The 27,520-nt window shown below is 41.6% G+C and overlaps 1 protein-coding gene across 1 annotated transcript; it reads left to right on the top strand.

Moving 5' to 3' along the window:
- Window positions 1–33: 33 nt before the first annotated feature.
- LOC104061235 (D-threitol dehydrogenase-like) lies at window positions 34–27,188 on the top strand. Its single transcript, XM_054076869.1, has 9 exons — window positions 34–40; window positions 406–638; window positions 7,668–7,904; window positions 8,839–8,916; window positions 10,057–10,273; window positions 15,133–15,341; window positions 15,866–15,938; window positions 20,531–20,648; window positions 26,866–27,188. Exons 1-9 carry the CDS (start codon window positions 34–36, stop codon window positions 27,059–27,061), a joined length of 1,368 nt encoding a protein of 455 aa, XP_053932844.1. The 3' UTR covers window positions 27,062–27,188.
- Window positions 27,189–27,520: the final 332 nt, after the last annotated feature.

Below are 27,520 nucleotides of genomic sequence, written 5' to 3'. Positions count from 1 at the left end.
GGTGCTGTCTAGGGATAATGACTCTAAGAGCAAATGCAAGGTAATGTAGTGATTTTTTTAAACCGGGTTCCAGAAAGAATGTGGAGACATCTTAAAGCCATTTTCATATGGGGGGAATGTTAAAATATGCAATATTTCAAGCACTATTTAACAAGTACTTGAACAATAGCAGCATTGATGGTGAAGGTTCTACATTTAAAACCAGTCCCTTTATTCTGTTGTCTTTTAGCTGTACTTCAGATGAAATTTTGTCAGATTCTGTTGTTAAACCCTTATTTGAAAGTTTTTTAAGATCAGATTTCTTTTTTAATTATCACTTAGAAGATAATTCTGATTTTCTTTGTGAACAGGGTACATTCTTTCCTATGGCTTTATTTTTAAATTTTCATTCTTGTCTTTCAACAGGCCAAATTTTTGGGATGTTTGTTCATATGATTAGAGCCAAGAAGATTTTATTAATTGGCAAGCTTAAAGGTTACAGTATCCTTGCTATTGCAGAAGAATTGCCAGATGATGGCAAAATCTTTGCATGTGCAGAAGCACCGTATCTTGGAGCAAACAGCCAAGAAGCATTTGATTATTCTTCAGATGGTAAAAAGATAAGCATGCGAGTGGGACCAATGACAGACACTTTGGAGGTAAAGTCGGTTCGAATGGGAATTTGGGAGCTTTGGTGCAGAGGAGATTAAAGAGTTTTGGGTAGGTTGTCTTTTCTGCTCACAAAACGCTGGGTGGTAAGTCTAGTTTGCTTGCGAATGTGTGAACATACTCTTGCACTGGCATTATTTTTTATTCATGATGATGTACGATTTGACAGGTATCACACAATCTAGTTTTTTATCTTCTTATCCAAAACACTGCACCTCTTTGATCAAAGATCTAAATGTGGGTAAAAAGGCTTTGGGTGGCAGAGTTTTACTTGACATGGATGGGCTTTGTTTCAGGGTCTCTAATTTCAAACATAAGCTGATAGTGTATCTGTGCCTGTTGTGCGTGTCCCGAGAAAAACAGCTTAGTCCCGATGTTCACAAGAATTGGAGGGGTCCTGCAGAAGTTTGTAATTCATCCACAGCCTGTCGCTATTTTCCTCAACTGACAACACTCTGGGCCATTAGCCCCCAAGTTTCTCACTTCCACAGCAGTGACACAACTTCAGACATGCAAACGTGTCAGCTATATTTGTTTCATTCTGACTAGTGACTTTGTCCCAAGAAAGAGAAAAGCTTATGGTTGTCAGCAGCTAGAGGAGTTTCATGTTTAACTCCAGTTTATGGATCTCCAGGATGTTGCTGCTGGTCCAGCACTCTAACAGGTAATGCCCACGCCAGGTTCATTAAATGTATAGCCTTTTTATTATTAGAGCAAACCAATTTGATCTGATTCCATTTTCAATCTGGATGTGTCAGTGTGAGCTTGATTGTAACTCTATTTGCATTAAGAGGTACCATATTTGTTTCTAAAATGAAATGGCCGGGAGCTTTCTGACCTCTGGCTTTCATGACCTCCAAGTCTGATAAGAAAGAAACAAAGAGCTTTGCCAAGTATATCAATAAACGAAACGTTACAGATCACCTGCAATGTGCAGCATTTAAAATCCCAGCTCCCTGCAGTGAGTGTGGAATTAATTGAATTGCTGTTGCTCTCTAGTGCCCATTCCGTGCAACTGACTTACTGTGACTGAATTAAAATATCTAAAGGCAGGCAGAGTACATGCTGTGCAGAGATTAAAGAAAGGAGCAAAGACATGAAAATTAAATCCTTAAAACAGAACGTGGCAATTGATTTTATATCCTCCGACTGCAACACAAAGGCACATCCTGACCCCAGTTCTGCAGGTACTCGGGGCTTTGAAAAACTGCTGGAGCTGCTCGAGGTGATGTTCGTGCTCAGCAGGAGAGATCCCAGCACTGAGGATATCTCTCTATGCAGGATTTCTGCACTGGGCTCTGAACTTCTGTTGCTCAACCTGGCAGATATTTTCTCATTGATATAAGGACTATTAGGATTGTCTTACGAGTCAAGTGACGTGTTTGGTGGCCTCTCAGGTGCCCTGGCATGTCATGGTCATTGGGGTTTTCTTGGCTGGAGTGGGGCAAACACAGCTGGATGCATGGAAGAGGCTCAGGTTGTGAGCAGTGTGCTGCCTTTTCCCTGACAGGGAAGACCAGCTTGGAATGGAGACAAAACAGGCTTCCTCCTTTGCAGGCAGGACAAGGTAGTCACGGGCAGGGGCAGGCTGTGGCTAGCACAGCTGAGTTCTCACAGCTCAGTTTCATGGTTGAGGTGCAGAACAGTGTTTCTGTCCCTCACCATCTGCAGGAAGGTTGTTCTAGATTAGAGCTGGGTAAGAGATGCTGAAAAGCATGGCGAGTTCAAGAGAGCTGGAATAAGCTCTGACAAGGATTGTCTTTGCTTTCTACATTATCTGCAGCTGTAGGTTTTGTTCCTGTTCATCCATAGAAGTTAGAGAACAGAGTCAGTCAAACACCACTTGCTCTTTGGCGATACCTGCTGCAGCTTTCTTGCAGTGGTAACTATGGCTGAATTTTGCTTCCAAACTGATTGCAGGGGGGTAGGACTTTCGCTTATCTGCTGCTTCTCGAATCTTTATAGCAGTGCAGGCTCCTGAGAGCAGAGGATTTGCCTCACTACACCAGCACAAAAGTGTCTTATGGCATACAAATAACAGTGCCAAGCAGTGAAGTCCTTTTCTGTTGTATGAAGCTGTGATTCAAACTACCAGAAGGTATGCGATGTACTCTCATTTCTGGTGTAAAACTAGTCTGCCCATGAGTTAAATCCTAGCCTCAGGTGAGGGTACCACCCAAGTGATGCAGGATGTGTTCAGTGCTTTGTCCGTGTCTGCTGAAGACGTCCTTTACAGGGAAAGCAAGCTGCCAGATGTTGCAGCTGTTGCCATAAGGATGCACCACATCTGTATGTGTGGACCTCGGGCAGTGCGGCCTTTGTGGGACTCGTGTGGCTTTGGCTCTCCCACCTGCAACCATGGCTCCTGGGGGCTGTGAGCAAGCAGAGAGCAGTGCAAAGGCAGCACCTCCGTCCATACAGGCACCTTAACGAGGCTTTCTGAAGCCTCCCGTTGCTCCTTTGCATCATCGCACAGCATTGGCAGGATGACCAGGTTCCCAGTCTCTTGTCCCAGATCAGAGCCACCTGGAAAACATCTGGGATTTTGAGCTGTCAGAGGATGCTAAATACAGGACAGGAACTGCAGAGCTCAGGTACACAGTGAGGTTCATTTTGTACCTGAGGGCACCATGGAAAAAAATCCACCTTTCCCACACGTGAGGTTCAGGCACTGCCAAGGCAGGCCAGGTGCCCACCAAAGCGCGTGGCTGGTGTACACCATGGCACAAGCCTCGGTACCCAATGACTTCAGGAATATTGAAGTAATCTTTCGAAATTTGGAAGCCTTTCCTTAGGTTCAAATTCTGATGCAGGTATTTTCATTGGGAATCAGATACCCTTTCAACACGTGCTGAGCCAATGTTTAAAAACGTTTCCCAACAAGCTCCTAAAGTCTAAACTCTGTCATGCAGTGCCTGAAAAAAATGTGTCTTGCCATGTGTCAGCTGTGAGCAAGAGGCCTGATCCTGCACAAAGAGCTTCCTTTAATTCCCAGTGGACTTGTAGTTGAACAACGGATGTAGGATTGAGTCCAGAGGGAATGCAGACTACCAGGAAATTATTCCTATCCATTATTTTGATCCTTCCATTTTCAAATAGAAAACACAACACAAAAAATAACGCCGTGTTTGCAGCAGATTCTGCTGATTGCAGAGCATTGTATAAGCATGTTCGGGTTTTCTTTTTTCTTTTTTCCCTTCCTTTTACCAGACAGAATAGGTGAAGAGGTTGAGCTGCAGATCTCATTTCTCCTGTTTTGCTGCTTGTGAAGTCTGCCAACAGAATCCACCTTGACAAAGTCAAGGACTCTGCGTTTAATGTTGAACTGAGTGAATAAATTATGCATGAAATTGTGTCGGAGTCTCTAGTGTGCAGAATTGCTCCTTTTGATATGAAAGGTTAATTCAGAAAGGAGTCCAAAATAGCTGGAAATTGTGGGGATAAGTGGATAGTATTCACTGTTGTGAGCTGTTATTACTAGAAATTGCATTCCCTCTCTAGTTTCCCTAGAGATTTAGCTTTGCCGGTGAATATAAACTGTACTCAATAGAATAGCGTTTAGGAGTAACAAGAGTGTATGTCCACATACAGTAAAATATTCTAATGGTGTTTTAAAAGGATGCTGTACTTTTTCATGTGTTTTCTGTACCCTAAGGATGGATTGCTATTACATTTAGGTCAAGAACAAGGCATAGGGAAGGTAATAAGTTTTGAGTACATCTTTATTACAAATGTGCTGACTGTATGATCCATATCAAAGGAACTGGACAGTCATGTTTTTCTGATTAAGTTTGTATGTGCCTTCTGAGAGTGTGTTGCCTCTGATCAGGACTCCAATCAGGTTTTCTCTCAGCTTTGGCAGAGGATTCATTCATGTTTTTATTTGGGATGTCTTCTCCCTGATCTTTTGCTGTACCCATCAATAGTGCTGCTGTGTCCTTTCTCATGCTCACTTTTGGTGCATCTCCTCTATGCAGTGCAGTGCTACAGGTTTGAGTTGTTAAAATTTATTTTTAATCCCATAGGAAGTTAATGACTCACTGTAGGCAAAAGCACTGATTTTAGCCAAGTTTGCTCTGAATTAAGACACTTCTTGTTGCCATCTGTTATCATCTATGATGCCTCTGTAGCAAGGAGCAGGGATTGCACTGTAAACATTCAGGAAATTAGTTTCAGCAGGATATTTTGAAGGCAGATTATTTCCTTCTGGATCTCAGCTTTCCTCACAGTTGGAGATGTTTGGGCTCTGCCTCTCTCCTAGCAAAGGACAGAAGCACCTCCAACATGCTGTGAGGTCCCAGGCAGGGCTCTGGGAGGACAAGGGTGGTCAATCCCTCCTCTTAAGCAACTCATGCATTTTGAAAGGGACAGCAGCAAGCTCTCCTCTCCATCATTGCGCTGATATTTCCAGTGCTTAGCTCCACAGTCAGAGCTACCAGTAGAATAGCTTTTTTCAGCAGTGGGTGCTGGCAGTGAGGAAATCTCTGCGTTGTGGTACAACGGCCGTGATGACTGCCTGTCCGGGTGACCCATGCTCTTCTAGCCAAGGACTTCAAGGAAATGGAACACTTTCCCATTCCTGTGGCTGTTACTGTTTTCTGCAGAATTTGCTCCAGAGGCAAAGTTGGTTCAAGGAATTTCTTGGTTTCTCTTTATAGGCCTGGAGCTGTTTCCAACTGAACATGAAAAAAACCCAACAACAGTCTTGAAGCTGTCGAAACAAGAAACTCAAATGATGGCAGGGTTGCAGTATGAACTCCAAGGCAGTGATTCAGGCATTTCCATACAGGTGTCTAGTACTAGGTACCTACAAGTAATGAAGGGTGTCCAATTGACCTTCTTGGCTGGCCGTTCAGGACTTGACAGTCTGGCAAAAGAGAAATACCTTCCAAATGGTGGCTTTCAAGTAGTACACAGACAAAAAAAGGCATGTGTTGCATACACGTAAAACAACACATCCCTCCTGGGATGAAAGCTGTGAAGTTAAAATGTGGTTTATCTGTATCAGAAGATAGATAAGAAGGAGATAAGCTGTCAGCAGGTAGGTAGTACAGAAAGAGGGCTGAAATGGGAAGTCCAGCTAATAAGCAAAGGGCTACGCAACTCCATATGGACCTAATGAAGTCAATGCGTAAAAGCGAGATTCGTTTTCATTAGGGAGGCATACCATGGAGCAGTAGTAACATATGTTCAGAGATGGCCACATCTGCTTCTGAATGTTTGCCCCCCACCTCCTCTGCCCGGCAAGGTTACAAGCCAGAAAGTAGTGATAAGTCATGATAATTACTTGAATTTGGCTTCGGCTCTTCTCTCTGGGGAATGAGACCTCTAATCTCTCATCCTGATGGATGACTCCTCCCAGCTTTTGTCTTCTGTTCCTTCCAGAAGGATCTACATTGTACACACTGGCGGAGTTGCAATATGGTATAAGATGCTCTTCCACAGTAGCAAAAATATTCATGCTGCTTTCCCCTAACCCAGCTCAAGAGGGAAACCAAGGCAAAATTTTCTTACTGGTCATGAAATGAAAAGAAGAATCCCAGGAAACCAGATGTACTAGTTTCTGCTATATTTATTATAAACCAGCACTTATTTGGCCTTAAGATCTTCTCCCATTACCGTGTAGTATCAAAAGGTGTCCTAAATGCGAACTCAGGAATGCTTTTGGCAGAGATTTTGTGTTATCAAGTTTCTTCACTTAAGTGTAACTACCCAGGCTCTCAGGCAGGCTTAATTTCTTAACCACTAAAAAGCTTGCAATGACACCAGTTGGCACAATAGAATAATTCAGAGTTTGAATGATTCACTTCCCACTATTTCCTTTTCTGAATGATGCACTCCCTGTTTCAGAAAGGTTTCTGAAATCTCTGTTTGGGAGCCATCAACCTCACTCCTGAAAACAAATTAGTTTTTCACATTCTGTTGCCATTTGTTATTGATGCTTTCTTTCTTACATCTCAGGGGATCACTCATCACTCATCGTGCACAGTGTCTCCAAACACAAAAGGGAAATCTGGACGTAAGAAATGCTGTTAAAAGTTGTGGTAGAAACAGTGAGTTCTGGAAAACATAATTGTTTCTCTTTTCACTGGAAATGCCAAGATTGAAAGCATTTCTACTTGCCGGGATAGGTAGATGAGCCGTTGTTTCATTGCAACGCACACAGATGCACTTAAATAGTCCCAGATGGAATCTGAAATATTCCATAGCAGCCTCTTGGGCAGCGAGTGCATTAACTGCCACAGGAGAAGGCTGTAAAGGCTCCCATCTGGTCATCCATCAACACTTTTATACATTATCATCAGCAGGCTGCTTGGAGGGAAGGTGTGCCACATTTCTGAAAATCCAATTAGATGATAGCAGCCAGTTCTCTTTTATCCTCTCTGTTGCTGAGCCATCCAAAGCATTTTTTTAGATTAAAGAAACATCATTTTCCTTCACAGGAGTTGTGCTGCTTTATCTCTATCATGACCTGCTCTTTTATGTGCTTTATAATTCTATTATTAATTGGGATTTCAACCATTTGCCTGCTACTGAAGTGGGGACTCGCTAGTTTGCAATTCCCAGGACCAGCCTTATGCCTCTTTTTTTCCCAACGACTGCTATAATTGCCACTCTTCAATTTGTTGATAGTTATTCTTTTGAGAAGAGATAACTTATTGCAGCACCTCAGCTGCAGGGTTTGATGCCAGTCCTCTCCCTTACCTTGATGGACCAACTCCCCTTGACTCTAGATATACAGATGTTTCTGCTGTGACTCTCAACACTGGATGAGCCATCCTATTTTATATCCTGATTTTCTTTGAGAGGTTCAGAGTTTTGGGCACCAGCATTGCTGAAGAATTGCTAGCAAAGTAAGGAGAGCTCCCAAGACCTCTGGAAGTAATTCTAGCAATGTTAACTTAAAAAAACCCCAGGGTTTCCTCTGGTTTGAAATTTATATAAAGGACATATTAACGGCAAGACTTTACATTTACAGGTAAATAATTAGTGTTTTCTGCAACATAATTTTGTTCCAGGCATTACGTGCTGAGGATGAGCACTTTGATATTGTCTTTATTGATGCTGATCAAAGAAACGCTGTTAACTACTACAGCTTTGTCATGGATAACCACTTGCTGAGAATGGATGGAGTGATCTGTGTAGAGAATACACTCATGAAAGGACAAGTCTACCTGGAGAACATATCTGATGAAAATGTACTAACTGTCAGAAAATTAAATGCAGTGATTAATTCAGATCCTCGTGTTCAGCAGGTTAGTGCAATGCAATTGGTTGAGATGCCTGTGGTGCTGTATCTATGGATTTTGCGAAGTGCTCTTTAAAATATTTCTTCTGTTGATGCTATTATCCAAGGGACCTAAAATGAACTCAAATTTTATTATAATTCACCTCATTTGAGCTCTATGTATGAGTTTCTATATTCAGAAACCATCCCTACTCTCTGTCTACATCATATACAGTGTTAAAGGCAAGATAAAAGTGGAACACTTAAGAGTGAATGATCAGCCCAACAGTACAACCAAGGAACCAGTGCTTGGCTTTAAAGGCTGTAGTTCAACAAAGTCCTAATCTAGCAGGAGAAAATAAAAGAAGTAATAGCATGCATAAGCGACATGCTGTGGTTTTAGAGGCAAAATTAAACAAATATCCTCCAGGACTTTAAAAGCAGTCATAAATGATGCTATCCCAGGGCAGTAGTCACCAGCCAGCAAAGCTGGCCTTCATGCCTTGGCTGTACCAGGATGGCAGTGGAGCTGCTGTTGGTGAAGCCACCAGAGATCCCTGGGTGCAGGGCAGATGTTCTAGCGAATGCTGAAGAGCACCAAAGCGTTGCTGTTACAGTTTGCCGAGCTCTGGAGATAAGACTGGAATATCCTCCTGACAGCATTAGCCAGGCAGTGGAAACCCAGAAACCTCAGTAGCTGGCACTGATTTAGAAAACAGAAAGACAAAATTGCATTTTTTTCCTGGCGTTGGTGGAAGCTATGAGTTTGGAAGAGGAATGTGAGCAAATACAAGTGCCTGATGTATTTGTGTTGGAAGGAATTTCAGCTAAGGAATAAGAGTAGGAGAAAAGTGACCATGGCCTAAGGAAGGATGGACTATCCTTATCAGTGGAATTTGGTTGATGGAAAGAGCTGGGTACAGAGCAATTGAAAACTGTTTGCGTGTGTATTATATTTGCAGATAATTTTACCTGTGAGGAGTGGACTGAGCGTCATCCGAAGGAGCCGTGCACCTCTAGATGCAGTGGTTGAATCCAAGGTGTGTATTTCCTCTCTGCGGTGAGCACTTCTGGGGAAACGTTGACTCTGCAAAGGGCAGTGACAAAATAATTTCCAGAGGTTTGTTGGTGAGCTTGCGTTCAGTCATGCTGTGGTGCTGTGCAGCACGGACTTCACCGGTTTAGAGCTTGGCACATATTAGCCTCACTAGTCCAGGGCTACACTAAAGCTATTAAACACTGACTCTTTGCAAAGTCCTCTGGATCAACTATGCTGTTTCTCTGATAAATCTCCAGAGCAATTGTCATGCTTCTTGCCGAGTACCTGTGCCCGGTGCTCTGCGGTCCTTCCCATGCATGAGAGTGTGGACAGATGGAGTTGGGGTCCAGCTGTAATGAACCCATGCAATATTTCTGAAGTAGCTGTTTTTGTGCCCAGAGGCACCCCATGATGCCCTACTATACTCTCTGAGCTGAATCTTTCTTTGGCCTTAGATTTCACTTGTCCTGCAGAAAAGATGCTGCTTTTATTGTTCTCCATCTTATGTAGTGTGCATCATCAAGCTGTAGTAAATCCAGACACAAACATCCTGATTGTTTCACAGTTTCTGAGTTCTCCCAAAGCTACACCCACTGGTAATTCCTGGCATTTCAAATCCAACATTTTAAACATCTTGTATTTTCCATTTTGATTCAGTCAGGGGGAAATGATGTATGGCAGCTGATCAGATGACAGCTTGGTTTAAGTTGTTGGCTGATGTCTTTATTTGTGCACGAGCCTTGTAAAGATATTTTGACTGCACTCCACTTGAGCCAAATCCTGCCTTTGGGAACTTCTTAGCCTCTGTGCCTTCTTGGAGCCAGCTGAGCCTGAGAATAGGATTTGGGCCTGGGGGTGAAATAGCTGGAAGAACTTAACTGGTTGTCTTTTCAGAGGTCCTACCTGACCCATCTCTTATGTGGAACCAGGTCAGGAAATACCATACCCTACTCTTATGTGGTTGGTGCATCTCCCCAAACCACAGCCCTTCTGCTCAGTTTCATGTATTCACATTAAATAATGGGCCAGGAAGGCATGGATTCCTCTGTGTGCTCCTACTTTACTTTCATGAGTCCTTCATAGCTATCATGTTAATGACCTTTGTGCCTTATTGTGAAATGTATATATGTTTTTGTTTTAGAAAGAAGTGGTTAAGGATGACGTTTTCTGGGGTTATAACAAGCGCAGCATCCTTGACCGGCTGCGCTTGGATGGAAAGGTGGCCTATGTCACAGGCGGAGGGCAAGGAATCGGAAGAGCTTTTGCTCACGCACTGGGAGAAGCTGGTGCTAAAGTAGCTGTTGTGGATCTAGTCCTCGCAAAGGCAGAAGCAGTGGTGTGTGAGCTCAGCCTCAAAGGTAAGCATGAGACTGACCTGCAGGTCCTGGTGTACATGACCTGGTGATGAGTGGTTTAAAGGGATGCTTTCCTTGTTCGTACCTGACTCTTTCTCTGCAGTGCAATTATTTTATCCAGCATTGTTAGGGAACAAGTTAGAGCACAGGCTTTTCAAACAACATGTATGTACCACCATCACAAAACTTCTACTGCCCTGACTGAATGTCAGTGTTGTCTCAGCAAACAGTCATCTGTATCACATCATCTGTGACTTATTTATTGATATAAGCTCAACCATGAGAGGCAAAGTGATCTGAACAAAATTTCTCACCAAGAATGTCCAGACGAACCACAGCAGTTAGCCAGGGATGAGGGATGGAGAGCCAACTCTTGCAAATAAGGTCCATGTAACCTGCATTGAACAAATGGAGATGGTGTTCCTCAGGATAAATAATGCAGCAGACAAGGAATCTCGGGCTTCACTAAGGATGGATGATAGAGATGGCCTACGAACTCATTATCACATACCCCCTTCCCTGGCTCTTCTTCCACACCTAATGCCTGGACCATGCGCCAAAACATCAAAACACGGTATAGATATCGTCAGCCTAAACCTCTCATCGTGCCCTGAAATGGAAGCAAAGTCATTTTCAAAACCCTCAGCTATAGTTCTTTCAAACATGCAAGGTTAGATTAGGAACAAAATACTAATAGACATAATAACTAAAATCTCAAATAAGAGGTAAAATCCTTTACAAGACACTTCTATTTTAGTAGTAAAAACAGAAAATGCAACATAAAATTGAATTTCCCCTTGGAGTTGTGCTAAACTGCATTGTAAAATTGAAAAAGAAAACTGGAAATATAATTTTAATAAGAAAAGAAAGGAAGGCTTGCTCATTTTATAATTCCTTTTGTGAGATCCCAACTCAGCCTTCTTCAAAGTTCAGTACTTCATTGCCCCTAAATATGGACTTTTACCCAGGAAATTTTCACATTCCCATTTGGGTAAAGTCATCTGTATTTTTTTCCACTCTGATTTCAGAAAGAGGTCAAATCACTGTAAGCAGCAAAACAAGCACCTGCAGATGTATTTCTATCACCCAGTTTCAACCCACTTTCTCATGAAGGGGCAAGGAATGGTTTAGTTCTGGTTTTCATGCCATCCTGAGCCTCCACAGAGAACATTTTAAATAACAAGTCCCAGTCCGTACAGTTCCAGCTCTAGTAAGCAGAAGATACTTTGACTATCACTGTAGTGGTTAAAGCTTTGAATGCTGGTCTGAATCTGAAATAACAACCTAGAATAAAAACTGTCCACGTCCTATTACAAATTCTTGAGTCGTCCAGACCCTCCCTTCCTGAAGCTTTTCATTTTCTTATGCACTGAAGCCATATGGTCTTGGCACAAAGTAGCTGTGCCCTAGAAGTTAACTTGCCTTTTGGACAATTTTTCACAGTGCAATCCTGCATGTCAAGTAGAGCTATTCGGGTAGAAATGGGCTACTTGATAGAGCCACGAGACTTTGGATGCCAACAGCCTATTTGAAAACTAACTTAACTTTTCTCCAGGGCATTTTCAATAGGAGTTTGATCATCCATCCTTCAGTGGCTGCCCTACATGTCTGTTCCTTCACCGGTGGGCTGCAAGCCCAGAGGAGATGGGGGGATGTTGTAAAATGCAGTCAGAGAGGTCATGAAGCATAGCAAATATTATTGCGGTTTAAAGTAAAGAAAATCTCCCTTCCCAGTCTTTACACATCTTTGTACTTTGAGGTCAAATTTTCTCTATCAACTTGACCAGTGCAGCTGGTCAGGGCACATCTATTCCATCGCATGTAGGTTTTCAAGGCTTAAAATTTATTATCATTTCTTGTTGGAACATACCTCAAACTTTGTAATCCTTTTGTGAAAGGGAATTGTATCCAAATGCCCATTTTTTGGAAAGTATTTGAAAAGGTCAGGTTTTCAATCACTTTCTCTCCAGAGGTAACTAGGGAGTCTAGCCCGGGCTGCAGAAGCTTTCCCTTGAAAACTTTTGTTGAAGTCGATATGTTTCAATGAAATATTTTGGCTTCAAATAAGTAACATATTCTGTTGGAAATAAGTTTTGACAAAAAGGTTCAGCTAGCTTTAATCTCAAAATGCTCATGAGCAAATTGAAGCAGTCATAGTATTCATACATGTTTTTCCTGCTATAATAAACACAAAGGAGCTGTGATTTCCTTCCCACCCCACCCCCTTTTTGGTAGTGGATCTCTAACTCAAAGTTGAAAACTGAATGCTCCAAGTCATTCCCATGCAGATACTTTTTCAAAACATTTTGCTTAGCTTTCTTAAACCCACTTTGCTTCTTATACCAAGGAGCCCTTTAGTGTCTTTTGGGATGGTGTCATCATTTCATGATGAGTTTTAAACATCAGAACCTCTGTGATCTCAGTTTTAGCTTTGTTAGGCAGCTCTGGTGTATCTCCCTTGGCTACGTGAGTCTTTGTTTTTAGATCCTGCGTGAATACCTTTTTCAACAGTTGCTAATGGATCCTGACAGAAGAACCAAAAATGATGAAACATAACCAAAAAATCCTAAGGGTTACCTTCCACTACATACCCCTCTGTCTTCAGGGGGAATTACTGCCTATACCTTAAGGGAAGAATTAGTCTGATGGGATTTTTAAAATGTGCATTTTCACAGTAAACTATGCAAATGCCTTCCCCACAATGTCACTTCTGATCTTCTTGTCTCTATGTAATGTATTACTTCCATTTATGTGGAGAGACCAGAGACGAAGCCCTGTGGCAGGGGGGCCACGTCCATGTCCCCTGCAGAAGGGCACCTTGGGCAGATTCAGCACATCAATACCTTTCCAGCATGGAGCCCCTCTCATCACAAAACTGCCTCCACAAAACTAAACTGAGGACTGTAGAGATGCACTGGTACTGTTGTGCATGTGGCAGTGCAGTCATGTCTTGGGTTTCTTATCTTAGGGCTATAGATTTCAAGCTATTTTTCCACAATTTATTTTATTTTTTATATTTATTTTTAACAGGTAGTTTGTGGGGGCAGTGGAAAGACAGAAAGTGGGTTTTTTCCCCCCTTCTCAGAGTGCAAAGATATCAGCTGAATTGATTAAGGTCAAGTATGGGCCTCTGGTTTGAAGTGAGAGTGACTTCAGTGCTTCTTCGCTAGACACTCACACGTGGCACCTTTTGTCTTGTTTTCATGAACTGTTTTATAAAATGAAGCCATAAATGGGGTGAGAGTTGGAGGGCAGGTGAAGAGGCTCATTCTGTTACCATTAGTAACACGCTTGCACCCGTTTTTTCTGTAAATTGAATAAGAAAGATCGCAGCAGCTCCGTTTGCGTTACATATCTTGATAACAATTAGGAGGAGCAGCAGGGGCTGTCTGGCTATTCTTATTATTTCAGCATATTTAGCATAAAACCTTAGATAAAATAAGAGGTCTTGTTTTGTGGCAGAATGTGCATTCAGTTTTGAAGGTTGCTGTATTGTGAGTCTGCCCTTTTCTCTGCCGTGGAAAGCCAGGGGACCATGGCACGGCTGAAGGCCAGAGGGGTCATTAGTGCTCATGGCCCAACATGAAGAGCGTCTCAGATCACCATCACCTTGGGATGTATGCTCTGGCAGGCTCCTGGAGGCACTGGAGATCAAGAGGAGATTTTCCATCCCAAAGCTACCTTCCTGTCGTTCTCTTCAAACATCACCGGGCAGTTATTGTTTTGCCTTGCTTTCATGGAAGTCTCCATCTCAAAAGCTTTGTTTTGGGAGAGTCTTCTGTTCTCCTAGGATAGATTTAAGGCGTCTTTTAATAATCTAAACCAGAAACCAATGGGGAATGTTTTTTTCCATTTAAATAGAAGTAAAGAGTCTTGTTTTAAGAGCTGTTCCTCCCAGTCTGTGCACTCTTTATTTGCAGACTGCCGTTCTGCGGTCCCACCCCAGCAGCTGACTCCCACCTTGTGGGGTGAGACTCATTTCACCACAGCCCTTACTGGTGTAGCCTTGTTTGAATTTCAGGATGGATATAATCCTATTGCCATCAGATTGGCCAGTAGGCTGCATATTTTGTTTGGTAATAAGAATATTTAAAGCTGATTTTGATAGTAAAATTAGCTGAAGCTATTTGCCGATCAGCACTGATACAAAAGTCAATGCCGGGATTTTTCTGTGAAAAAAAGCACAACTTTTGCATAATTCAAATCCGGTAAATCTGTTAACTTCTGAGTGTTTGTGTTATTCTGGTAGTGTGATTTCCTGTAAATAAGGCCAGGCACAGTGACTATCACGCCTGTGAACCTGCAGGTATTCCCACTCAGCTCCCACCTAAAACTGATTTGGTTTTGTCTGAGGCTCCCAGCTGTCTGGATGCTGTGGTTTTGGATGAATTGGTTTGATTGCTGCAGCATCTCGGGGAGAACCGGCATAAAAACCATCTGCATTTCAGAAAATGAGAGAGTCCTTTGCTTTATCTTGTTCCTGAGCTGTTACCACCCACCCACGAGTGATGCTCCCTGTGGCACTGCTCCCTGAAGGAGAAACTGCAGTTGAGGGTTTGGACAGAAGATGGTGCAGTGTTCAAAGCTTCGTCCTGCTGGGTGGCAGCATCCTTCTCTTACCTCGAGTTTATGTTTGCCTCCAACAAGCAAAACTCGCACCGGTTAGCAACTTTATAATAGCAGTATGACAGTCACAAACACACGTTTTGCTCCAGTTTTTGATACAGTGAATTACGGTGGCACATATATATATATATATATATAAAAAATGCATATATATGGATTAATAAATAATTATAAAATAGGTTTTTTCTTTCTCTGTGAATTCCTATACTGACTTAATCACTCTTCTTTTAACGCAGGGATTAAAAGCATTGCCCTCACAGCAGACGTAAGCAAACCTGAGGATGTGCAAAGGTTTGTGGATGCAATCGTATCTCGCTGGGGCACAGTTCACATTGCATGCAACAATGCAGGAATCAATATGAATTCTGCAAGCGAAGATACTTCCCTGGAAGAATGGGACAAAACTTTTAATGTTAATTTACGAGGGTTATTTTTGTGCTGCCAGGTAAGTGTGAAACGTTGTACTGGCTTGTTTTGCAAGTGGGTAATGATTTTCTAAGCATTTACTTTAACAAGATTTAATAACATTCCATTACTAATTAACACAAGAAAATTTGCCCTAGTTTTAGTGGAGTTAAGGAGGGATTTACTTTGTATCAGTTGCAGATTTTGATCAGTGTTTTCAAGAGCACTTGGTACTTACTGCTCCAGCCCAAGCATTTAAGAATGACCAGATTTTTTTGGAGGGTGGTTATTTGACACATCCTGAAACCCAGAAAGCTTTGAGGGGTTATTCCCAAAGTTAGTGATTATTTTGGAAAAATATTGCCGACAGGGAAGAGGGTCTGAAACCATAGTGGGATTTTTCCTGCATCAGCCATTTTTATACCAAGTTTTTATATCAAGTGCTTAAAAAAAAATGTGTTAGCACACGAACTCTTCTGAAAAGTGAAGACTAATTTATTATCATGTCATTATTAGCACAATCACAAAAAGGGTCACTGGTCTTTCCTTTAATTTCTGTCACAGGCTGCAGGCCGCATTATGCTGAATCAAGGATATGGGAAGATAATTAACACAGCATCTATGGCAAGTTTAATAGGTGAGTGATGAGAGCTAACAGTTGTGCTTCAGAATCCATATTTTAATTACTACCGATGCTATTTGAATCAATTAAACCTGTATTGGGAAGGAGTAAATCACTGACATTTTGTATTAGAGGAAATGTACTACAAAATTTTTATTGATATCATTTTTCAAAATTTATCTGTCCTCTATGTTTTAGAGCACTTATTACTTTTTATTGAAGAGGTGGAGTCACCTTCTTGGACTCCGATGCACTGATGGCATGGGAGAGGTGCTGGTGCATTCCCAGTTCGTTTCAGGAGAGCGCCTTTGAGGAGTGAAGTTGTGCCCCTGTGGTGTTTACAAGCCTCGGAAAAGCTTTTGTGCCCGTCTTTGCCCTGGTACCCACGGTTTTATTTTAGCATCGTTGCCAACAGGTGTCTCCACCAACGCTGCTGAATCAGCAGTGTCGTCAAAAGCGCCAATAAACCATTGTAACATATGGAATGAAATCCCTACTGCTGAGCTAATCTGGAAGGCAGTTACATGCTGGTGAACTGAGGCCCATGTAACAAAAATTGATCAATTACACGAATTAAGCGTAGCCCTTTAGGAATTTATTTTATTGGTCTGGACATCTGTTGCAGTATTGTCCAAATCCAAAAATCAAATGGTGCCTTGGGTTGCCAAGTTAGGCAAGAAAATCAGTAGCTATAAAAGTACAACTGAAAACCCCTGTATTAATATCATGTCCATCTGCTGAATGTTACATAAATATGCAGTCTTTTTATTTTCCTTGGGAATAACATTTATTTTTACTGTGCCCAGTTTGACATTCTATGACATTCTGCTCAGTTTATTGCACAGTAACTTTAAATGTTTCTTCAGAAATGCATTTATAATGTTGTTGTTAATCTCTTTTTTGAGTGTCTTTACCAGCTGTTTTACTTATGCCTGAATACAGGCGCCATCCCTCTGCCCCAGCTTTGCGGAGTTACAGAGTCTCCCAAAGTAAAATAGTTTTGAAAAGAATGCAGAGCCCTCAGTTTCAAATGCCCTGGACTTCCATGCTCTGCTCTGCATGGTGGGGCTTTAGTCGGAGCTTGGGCTGTCACTGTCCACATCATCATCATCACTGAGCAAAATTTACTGAGAGGTATTCTACCCTAGAGAAGGTTATGAAGCTCTGGAAATTGGCACCCGGATGGGGGTCTGTTGGTTTGTTGAACTGCTCTTGCAGCCCAGAAGTGCTGTCCGCTGATTAAGGACAAGCATTCCCCACCTTCTCCACTGGGCTTTGGCATACTTCCGCTGAGATGGATGTGATGCCATTCTACCAGGGCTTCCATCCTAGCCCCAGCTCGAGGCTGTACCTCCCTGGCTGGCATGCCCAGTCCAGAGACCCACATGGGAATTACATCTGAGGGCAGTATCAGTGCTGGAGCAGAAACAAAGGCCAGAAAGCAACCCCAAGAGAAGCCTGGAAGGGACTTTACAAGATATGTTTAAATGTCATGGAAAGTTAGAAGAGATGTGTTTACCTTCTGAACCTGTTTGAATCTTGGCATTGAAAAAATCTAGTAGTTATAAAACTACAACTGAAACCCACGATGTTCATATCATGTCCATCTGCTGAATGTTAAATAAATATGTTGGTTGGTTGGTTATTTAAGTATGTTGGCCAACTGGCATAGTATGAAGTGTTTCTAGAAATAGTTAGGGGATATTTTTTTTGTTGTTGTTGTAGGTTGAGTCCTTCCTCGGAGATAGAGAAAATGAGGAGACTTAGCAGGATAGGAAGGTTTTTGTTTGTGATTTTTCCAGATATACTGCTCAGAATCAGTTTTAATTAATTGAAGATAAGCTGCATACATTTTGCATATGTGCATTTTGATTCTGGTATTTCACTGGAATTATTCCAGACGTATGCTTCAGCAGCGGAGATGAGGCTGCTGTGGCTCTGCGATTTGCACAGGTGTAACTCAGATCTGTAATTTTTACAGTGAATATCTTTAGTGGTAAGTGGTCTGCTCTTCTCTGTCTGTGTGCGCCTCTCATTAACATTACATGGCTGCTTCAAGGTCAGGCTAGAAGTCTTATGCACCGAACAAGGTTGCAAAAACATACTGTTAGATGTTTAAAATATAATGCTGCTGATGTTGGCAGCATTTTTATCTGCTTTCTTTCCATCTCCATCCGAAATGGGAGTGAGCATCCTCACTTCCCAGAAGTCTTACAAATTCACATTTTTTGGTGACAGTTTTGGAGGCACGGCTTTTTTGACAAGATCTATCCCTGTTTTTTATGAGTTTGGAGGACTGCAGATTTGCTTTTCTGTCTATAGGAGAAAACTTGAAAGGGCAGCTTAGGTAAGGGAAAAGGAGGTGGTGCAAGGTGCTCAGCTGCAGAAAGCCCACCCAGCACAAGAGCTTTATATCATCTATTGGCTTCTTCCTGAGCTCCTCCAATTGAAAGGAATCAAGTATTTCAGGAGTGGGAAGTTTCATTTTCTGAATTACCTTCCTTAGATATTCTTGTGAAGACAAAAGCATTTACACGGAAGGACTCTTAAAAAGCCCTGTCTGAGCACCCACCCCAAATCAGAAAGCTGATTCTGATAGCTTGCAGCAACTCGCATTTCTCACCCGTGTGTGCTAAAGGTGCAGAGCTGGTGCCAAAACTCTTCTCCTCTTAGCGAACACCAAATGATTTATCACAAACAGACATGTTTGGAAAGTTTAGCAAAGAACTGCTTTTGGGAGGTTACAAGGTTAACTACCGGAGTTGTATGTAACTTGGAGCTGATGCATGGCAATTAATCAAGAAATTACTTTCCACATCTTTTCGAGAGCCCACGCGGCGTGATGTGTCTGGGGGCGACAGGAACATGCAGAGAGCAAAGTGATTCTGCTGGTCAGAATGCGAAAAATTTCATATTGAACAAAAAATGAGTGCAGAATATATGCTGGTAGAGGGGGGCCATGGTGTGAAATATTCTTTGTAGTAAGCAAAAGGTCTCAGAATTCTGAGCAAGCTTTCAGCACGTGCAGAAAAAGAGAAGTATTAATTGTTTCTCCCATCATGTGTTTGCTTTAAGTCTATTCTCAAATATCTAGGTTAGAGGCAAAGGTCCTTATTCACATTCCTAATAATTTGCAGTAAGTCTTTTTGCTCTGTTGGACTATGGATAACTTAATTTGTTACCGTCTCGTTTTCACCCATGAACTTGACATACATAAACCAAATAGTTTCAGTCAATAAAACCAGTTCTGGATATATTGGGGTACCATGGATTATGTTGATCTAGAACTGATGCATCAGCTTAAATCCATAAACTACGATCAATTTAATACCAACTGCCAATGCCACTCAGGTGCTTTTGTCTAAAAGCTGTGGGATCTGGTGTCTGTACCTTACAGAAACACAGCATTTCGCCTACTTGCAGGGTCCAGCCTCACCTAACCCCACCAGCTACCATCGATCTGCTTTGTGATTACTGATATCAGCACTGGTTTTCCTCACTCTCCCTCTGTGAAAGAGTTAGCAGCCCTAATGATGTTCAGTACTGATATGGTGCTAATTATGAGCCAGTGCTGTGTACTGGGTTTGTTTAATGAAGTTATTGTGGCAGCCAGAAAAATCTAAGGCAGGATATTTTGTGGGTGTAAATCCCAATAGCTGGGCCAACTCGGTTTGACTCCTGTGGGTTTAAAGCACTTTTTACCCACTGGGGATTTGTCCTTAAGTAGCTTTCCTGAGAACACAGCAAGTGTGAGAGCTGGTGGAGGGGCAGAGGCACCCGAGAACACAGCACTAACAAGCCTGAACATTGTCATTAGCAAAGCCGATCATTTTCTCTTTCTGACTGACATGTGACATCTTTGAAACATTTTCAAAAGCTTCAGATTTTGAAAGCGGTGGGTGTTCTGAATTTTTGGGATGCACCTGTGCTCACAGTCACACAAACACTGATTAGATAATATGATGTGTTTGCCTCAGACTATGGGTAATTTAAAAATTGAGGAGAATAATTCATTCCAAGTAGCTATATATAATATAACATGTTACATAAAATCTATTATGCACTTATATTATATTATATTATATTATATTATATTATATTATATTATATTATATTATATATTTTATATTATATCACATTATATTATGTTCTATCACACTACATAATTGAATATCATATTATATCATATCATTATGCTATACTGTATCGGTATTACTGTGTACAAGTATTTTTAATGTATAGGTACATATGTGTATAATATATGAATGTGCATCTGTGTATAGGATTATTCATCTTTCTTGGGAGTAGTCAAATATTGCATATGCACATTCAATAAATTGATTTTAGCTTTGCACAAATATAGAAACTTTTAAATGTCTTTATTTCCTTTTTTTTCCTCTATTTTTTCCCAGTATCCCAGCTGAGGCAAAAATGTAAGATGGCAAAATATAGAATGGATTTTTACATTGTGGGTGTCTAAATTCCTGTAGGTCCCAGCTTAGAAAATGACAAATAGTTCATCTCAGTATAAGAAATTGTCCATGTAGTGCCTAAGCTATCTTAATATGTGGAGAATACAAAATTTTCTATTTCTGAATCTCTTCTAGTCCCACACCCGCAGAAGCAGTTGGCGTACAACACCTCGAAAGCTGGGGTCGTAAAATTAACACAGACATTAGGAACCGAGTGGATTGACAGAGGAGTAAAAGTCAACTGCATTTCCCCGTAAGTAAAATGTAGTCTCATTTTGAAAGTACAAAGAGAATGAAATGTTCTAAAAAGCTCAAATGAACAGTATCTCAGCAAATAAAGTTTCTAATTAGCAGGTGGATTGCATCCCTTTTTATGTTGTCTTTTCCTTAACAAAGGTTTAAATACTTAGAACCAAGCCTGCTCTGTTGCTGTGTATGCTCAGGGATTTAAGAAGAGGTTTTAACATTTGATAATAGGTTTTCCAATAATGTGAAGGGTAGTTTTTAGCATTTCTCTTCCAGATGAAATATTTCCTTAGTCTGTCCAAGCCTTCTGCGGTTAAAGAAAAGGCTTTTGACACTTAATAGACAATACTTCTTTCCCCTTTTTACTGAAACAAATATATAGGCACTTTAAAAGCCACATTGTACTGCTGTAATTGAGATACTGTTCAGCTCTGACAATCATAGGAAGCCGGGTATAATTTTGTAAATACATATATATTTATTATAAATTACATTTTCCTTCTTCTTAGAGGCTTAAAGCTGTATATTTTATTTTATGGCATTTACTCACAAAATTTTTTTTTGCCACATACACTTTTTCTTTCTTTGTTTTTCACACTTATACCCAACACAGTCATTTCATTAAACAATTAACAGTGCATGATAGTGCTAAGCAGAAACCTGAGTGGGTAGCGTTAATTGGAAGCGGTCAAATTCCATAGACCATTGAAGTCAATCAGAGTAAGTGAGAAGGGCAGGATTTTAACCCAGGAGTTAAGTTGTAATAATGAAGATATAATGTACATCAAATTATGAAAAACAAATTACATATTTTAATTCACAAAATGAAGTAAAAAAAAAAAGTCACAGAGCTCAATGGCAAGTGCCTCTGTTTTTACTGTCGGTCTGCTCTCCACTTGCTTGTGCTAGCTGTCTTCCTTATGATTATTTATTACTAATTATACCAGTGACTCCAGCCGTCGCTCTATGTGATCCACAGATTCTTTAAACAGCATATTACTGCGTAGTGGGATTTTCCCCATGCCAATGCGATAGTGTTCCCACAACAACCACCAGTGAATTTACACTGGGTTTCGGGAGCCAGGGGAGATGAAGGGAATTAGGGAAGCTCAGCAGGACCTGGCAGGAATTGTGTCTGAAAACACACAGGTAATCTGTATCAACAGAGGTGGGATAGCAGTGCCACGTTCACAGCAGTCATGGATGAGAAGGCTTTTAGATGAGGAATTACCTGTTTCTAGGGAGCTTACATAAATTTAAAAAATATCCACTGAATGATGAAAACTCACTGTTTTGTATGAGTTGGAAACATACACTCATATTCGAAGAAGCTTTGTTTCTGGAAGCAGTTGTCAGAGCATAAAGAAAAAATAGTTTTATTTCTACTTTTCCAGCCAACATGGAGTTGCATTTTTATCATCTCTCTCTGTCCTAAACTCTAGCTCTGAACTCACAACCCTCTAACACCAAAGTGGGTTTCGTTGTGAAGGAGTAGCCAGAAAGGGCACGCAGAAGTCAAATGTTTTTCCTGTCTTTAAGGTTCCCTGTTCCGGACAGAGCAGTTCCCCAACGCATCTGGGGACTCAGACTGAACCACTCTTGCAGCCAGCTCCCTCCTGGCAGCTCGAAGCTTTGGCTGAGCCCCTCATGCTGGAGCCACCAGGGGGTTCTGGGTAGTGCTCAGTGGAAGGAGCCTACAGCAGTTTGTGTAGCTCAGCTCCCTCCTCACCAGACACAAAAGCCATACGTGCTTGTCAGTGAATAAACATTCACAGTATGAGGTGTGAGCCTGCATTTCAGTGAATGTTTGGACCCATCCTTAGAACTGTGGGCCCCACCAGTCTCTTTGTTGTGTCTCTTGATGGGACTCACCAAGGCACAGGGATGCCTTCAACACCCTTGAGCTTAATCCCGACACGGGGCACTGGCCTCGATGCAGCAGCACGTCTGTCTGCGCTGCCACAGTGCTTCACAGGGTTGAAAAATGTCCTAAATGCACAAATCTTTCTGAGCACTGATGTTCAACCTAGCAGGCAGCCACCCCTCCCGGAAAGTATTTTGAGGAGTATGAGGAGTGCAGAAATTAGAATCACAGACTGGTTTGGGTTGGAGGGGACCTCAAAGACCATCCAGTTCCAACCCTCCTGCCAAGGGTAGCAGCACCATATAGGGCATGATGACAGCTAAGATAATCTCTGGATAAATCAAATATGTAAGTATGTGCTTGAGTCCTTTCCTTTTCCCACTCATGGTTGCATTGATGCTTTAAGTCACTCTCAGCGTACCTCTGGCAGAAGCTCCAAACACTCCAGTCTGGCCTTAAGCATTATTTCACCACTCCAACCTTTGGGCCTTTTCCCCCTTTTCCTATCCGGTCACTTTTTATCAACTGAATTTCTTAATGAGTGCATAAAACTTATGCAGAGCAATGCATAAAAGTTATCAATGCATAAAATGTTATGGCAGAGTCCTTAGGCTAATTTATTACATTTATAAAACTGAAGAGCCGGGCTTCTCCTACTAGCCAGGCAAGCATCATGGCCATGGGGAGAAGGTGGCCGAGACTCCTTGGACACTTTGGCTGACTTTGCCTGTTGCTCTGTGCAGCAGCACGTAACTCTCTGTATCGTGGAAACTACGCTCAGCTCTACTGCCACTGTTTAGTGCATTTTGTAGCCTCCTGCGCAGCTGACACCGCGCAAAATTGAAAAGGTTGTGGAGTTTCTCTGAAGGGAATGTGGGGTCAGGTGTGGAGGGACATGGGTGTGAACAGGGACTTTTACAGAGCGCTAATTGGCTGCCGATGCCTGACTGCACGCGGTATGTTTCAGTCCCTTTCCTGGTCCCCCCATGAGAAGTGTGTTGGATGTCATAGAAGGGAGACTATTCAGAGCGTCTGATCTTTGACACGCACAGCATTGGAATGCTTATTTTTTGCAGCCATTATACTGAATCTATGTCCATTTTGAGGGCTAATTGTATGTCTCTGATTGATTTGCAAGGCATAAAATGCCATAGTATAATGATTTTTTGGACGGGCAAGTGGATCTCTTGATTTTGGAAGGTGACCTTCAGCTCAACTCACAGCTGCAGCCAGGCCAGCTTCTTGGAGATCCAGTGAAACACAGTAGTTTTAGGGGATGAACCATGTTCTCCTCTGCTGGCCTGTAGGGATTTGGGGTTGGGCCGTGATGGGCAAAGAGGCTTCATCCCCTGCATGCCTGCTGTGCTCCCCTAGGATGGTACAGAGGCAGCCATATGATGCTGTACCAGGCTTTTATCCTTGTGGGTACAAGGAGTCAGAGAGCAGGCAGAGCAGGATCACCATGGGTTTTGGGTGTACCCCATCACAGGGGAAGGACAGACAAAGCTGGCAGGAGAAGGAACACCCCAGCATTACCTGAAGGCATCCCTATTAAGCAGCATTACTATCCCCATTAAGCAGCAGTCGTTGCTGGTAAGTATCTTTGGACTTAAATCTAATTCCTTGGGAGATGTCCCAATTAAGTGGATCTCTTGATTAAACACTTCCTGATTAAGTGGAGTGTACTTAACTCATTCAAATTAATAACTCATCTGAAAGAAATCAAGTTACACACAGATGGAATCTTTTTTTGCTCTCATTTGGGGATTGAGCGCACGTAACAATTCCAGTTAAGTATCTGGTAAGTGATATTTTTCCTAATGTGTCTCTCGAAGTGGAAATGTTTTAGGTAATTGTGTTTTTTTTTTTTTTTTTCCTAATGTCTCCAATTGTCCTGTGTATCAATAATGAAATATTGATGCTCATGTCTAACATTAAGGAACCAGCAGTTTGATATTACATTGACATGCAACAGAAAGTACTGATAGGCTCAGCACTGCATACAAGATGAGATAGGGAATTAATGCATTGGCAGTTGTCTTTGCTGGAACTGGTTAGAAGCCAACTAAAATCTGCCTAAAAGGGTTCGACAACATTAAATTGCCCAACTTGGCAACAAAGCTTTCCCAGAAGATGTGTAGTATCAATGACATGCCTAATATTTATAGTGCCATCAGTATGTGTGTTTGCAACTTTTAAGTTTTGCGCTATATTTTTTTCTCATTTCTATAATAAAAATTTGTAATGAAGTTTTGTTAGAAGTCTAATTTTTTGCTACTTGAAGTAAACCTAAAGAAAGGTTCAGTGAGAGGCACGGCACTGTGATTTACAGGTTACAGTGAGTAGACCAAACATCATTTTTCCAAACAGATTGAAAAACGTCCTCTTTTTAGCAAAATCTGTGGTGCTGGAGGATAGTATTTCCTAATCTGCACTCCCTTGGAGTTAAAGCATACGTGTAAATTAAAATAAATTATGGAATCATATGAATCTTCTTCTAATATTGTAAATCCAGAATGATTTAGCTGATGGTTTGGTAAGCACGGTGAGAAGCATATAAGGGAAAGGAGTCCAACGTATTTCACATCTACTAATCAAACCATGTTCTTCTCTGAAGAAAAGCAGTTCTTGAGGAGTTTGGGAAAGTGGGGAGCTGTTCTTAGGGGAAATAAGTAAACTGCCTGCAGTCCTATACTGAAATGTGTTTGATTTTTATTATGTTGCCAGAGCTTAAGTGAGTTGCATCACTGAGTGTTTCTGAACTGCTCTAGCATTTATTGGCAATTACAAAAAAAAATAAAGCTGATATTTAAATCTTAGTATATTAGTGAAAACAGAAATGTTTGGGTGAAAGTCTGAATTAGTTCCGCTTTGTAACAGAGTAAATAGCAGGTTTCAGCCTTCATTTAAGACAAAAGGTAAATCTCATACCCAGAATCCAGTGTGTCTCAAGAAATCATTTCCTTGGAAGTATAAATTGGGATGCCGATGAAGTTTCAGAACAAAACGGGTATTTTTATACTTTGTTCATTTCATATTTATCACTAGCTTGTTTGCTAATTTTCATTTGCAAGAGGCAATTCTTCCAGCTAACTGGCTGCCTCAATGGGCCACTGATTTCTTTGAAGTGACAGTCTGTAAATATGCATAAAAAAGAGATGCAATTAGCGTGTGTGTGGTTCAGTGCAGCCTGATTTCATTGGCAAGTTTACCCACAGTGTTGATAAGCTACATTATCTAGAAAATTGGCCGCTGAAAAACAGCACCTCTGATTGCCAGCAAAGGTTCCAGATAACAGGGTGCTGAAGAGAAATATAATTGAGGTTGAATATGTTAACCAAGGTGTCACATGCTCCTTAGAAGCGCTAATTTATCAGCATGTTGGAATTTTTATTAACATTTGGAATGCATTTCTACCACACTAATGAAGTGGAATTGGCAGTTCAGGTTTTAGTTATTGTCATTTCTGAGAAGTTAAATGTAATTTCTCGTTAGACACAGTTATGTAAATATATTTGTTCAGGGGCTGAAAAAAATTATACATTTCGCAAACTACAAATATGTTGTTAAGGAGGAGTATAACAAATCAGTCTCAGTTAAAGTCTTAAAAGCCAGCTGAATGTTCGCCCGGCATTGTGCTTTCCTAAGCATCACTCGTTTTTAGGGCACCTGGAGAAAATGAACATAGCAGAGCTTTAACGTATGGTATAGTCACTCATTAATGTAAAAAAGGCGAGAAAGGTAAATGCAGTGTGATTTGTCAGGGTATTGGTTTAAGGGGAATTGCACTGGGTGTGCTGAGCTTACCTTTGCCTCTTCTTTTTTTGTGTGGAAAGCGTCTGGTTCCCAGAAGGGTGCTGGCTGTCGCTTAACCCATTTTTTGATGTGTTGGAAGTTGGGCTGCTTTCAGTTTCTGGGCTGTACACAAACACAATTTGTGGTATTATGCTGTGAGGCAATGAGAAGAGAAATGGGCAGAAGGGCGACAGTTGCCAAGAGCCACCATAGAACCGCTTCAAGGCACTTTCAATTCCAAAGCCATGCTTGTTTTCTATAAAAAAATTAAAGTGGTGATTACGATGAGTAACCTAAAAGTAAGGGCGTAGTGCTGTTAGCTAAGAAGATAGTATGTGTGCACTCACTTTGAATAAAACCTCTCTCTCTGCCCATTGGCAGCGAGAGGCAACAGGAGAGAAGTGCTATGAACGTTTGCATCCTGACTTTCAGCAGAGGCAGAGCAGGTATGACTTCATGACTCCTCTGTGTTATACCGCAGTTTTCCTCTCAAAAACCTATAAGCACTGCTTTTCCTTATGGGCAACACAAGCTCCTAACCTCTCGATACGTGTGCTCGTTGCAGGGGCATTGTCGACACGCCGCTCATCCGCTCCAAGGACCTGCAGCCGCTGGTGCGGCGCTGGCTGGCGGACATTCCCGCTGGGAGACTGGCTCAGGGGACCGACCTGCAGGCTGCTGTCGTCTACCTGGCCTCCGAAGCTTCCGATTACATGACGGGCCATAATCTGGTCATTGAGGGTGGCCAGAGCCTGTGGTGAGGGCTGTCCTCTACCTCCCCTCTCAGGAGATAAGTCACTTTTGGAAAGTGCTTATTAGAGTTTAGCTTAGTCCTAGTTTTGGCCTGTGTGGCTAAGTGGTCAGCTAATATGAAATGACTCTCTTCTTCTTTTGGATGTTGCTTTGGAGACTCATATAATGAAAAAAAAATTATCAAACCACCAAAAAAAAAAAAACCAAACCCCAAACCAACCCCAAAAAGGAACAACCCTTAATTTTCAACATTTTCATCTATTTTTACTGTGCATTCAGATTTCTGCTATATTAGTATTTAATGGCATTTATAAAAGCAGTGAGATTTGGCTATTATTTAGTTTAACAGGGGGCATTTATAAAGCAATCAATATTAACTAGTCTGTGTAGTATATTGTTCTTGGGTGACTTTTTTGTATTTCAGTCGTTCCAGTGACATCTGTGAGTGGTGAAAAACAGTTGGATGT

This window comes from Cuculus canorus, chromosome 11 (assembly GCF_017976375.1).
Source record: "Cuculus canorus isolate bCucCan1 chromosome 11, bCucCan1.pri, whole genome shotgun sequence".
Lineage (NCBI taxonomy): Eukaryota > Metazoa > Chordata > Aves > Cuculiformes > Cuculidae > Cuculus > Cuculus canorus.
The sequence above is the reverse complement of the archived record's forward strand: the minus strand, read 5'-3'. Positions and strand labels throughout refer to the sequence as shown.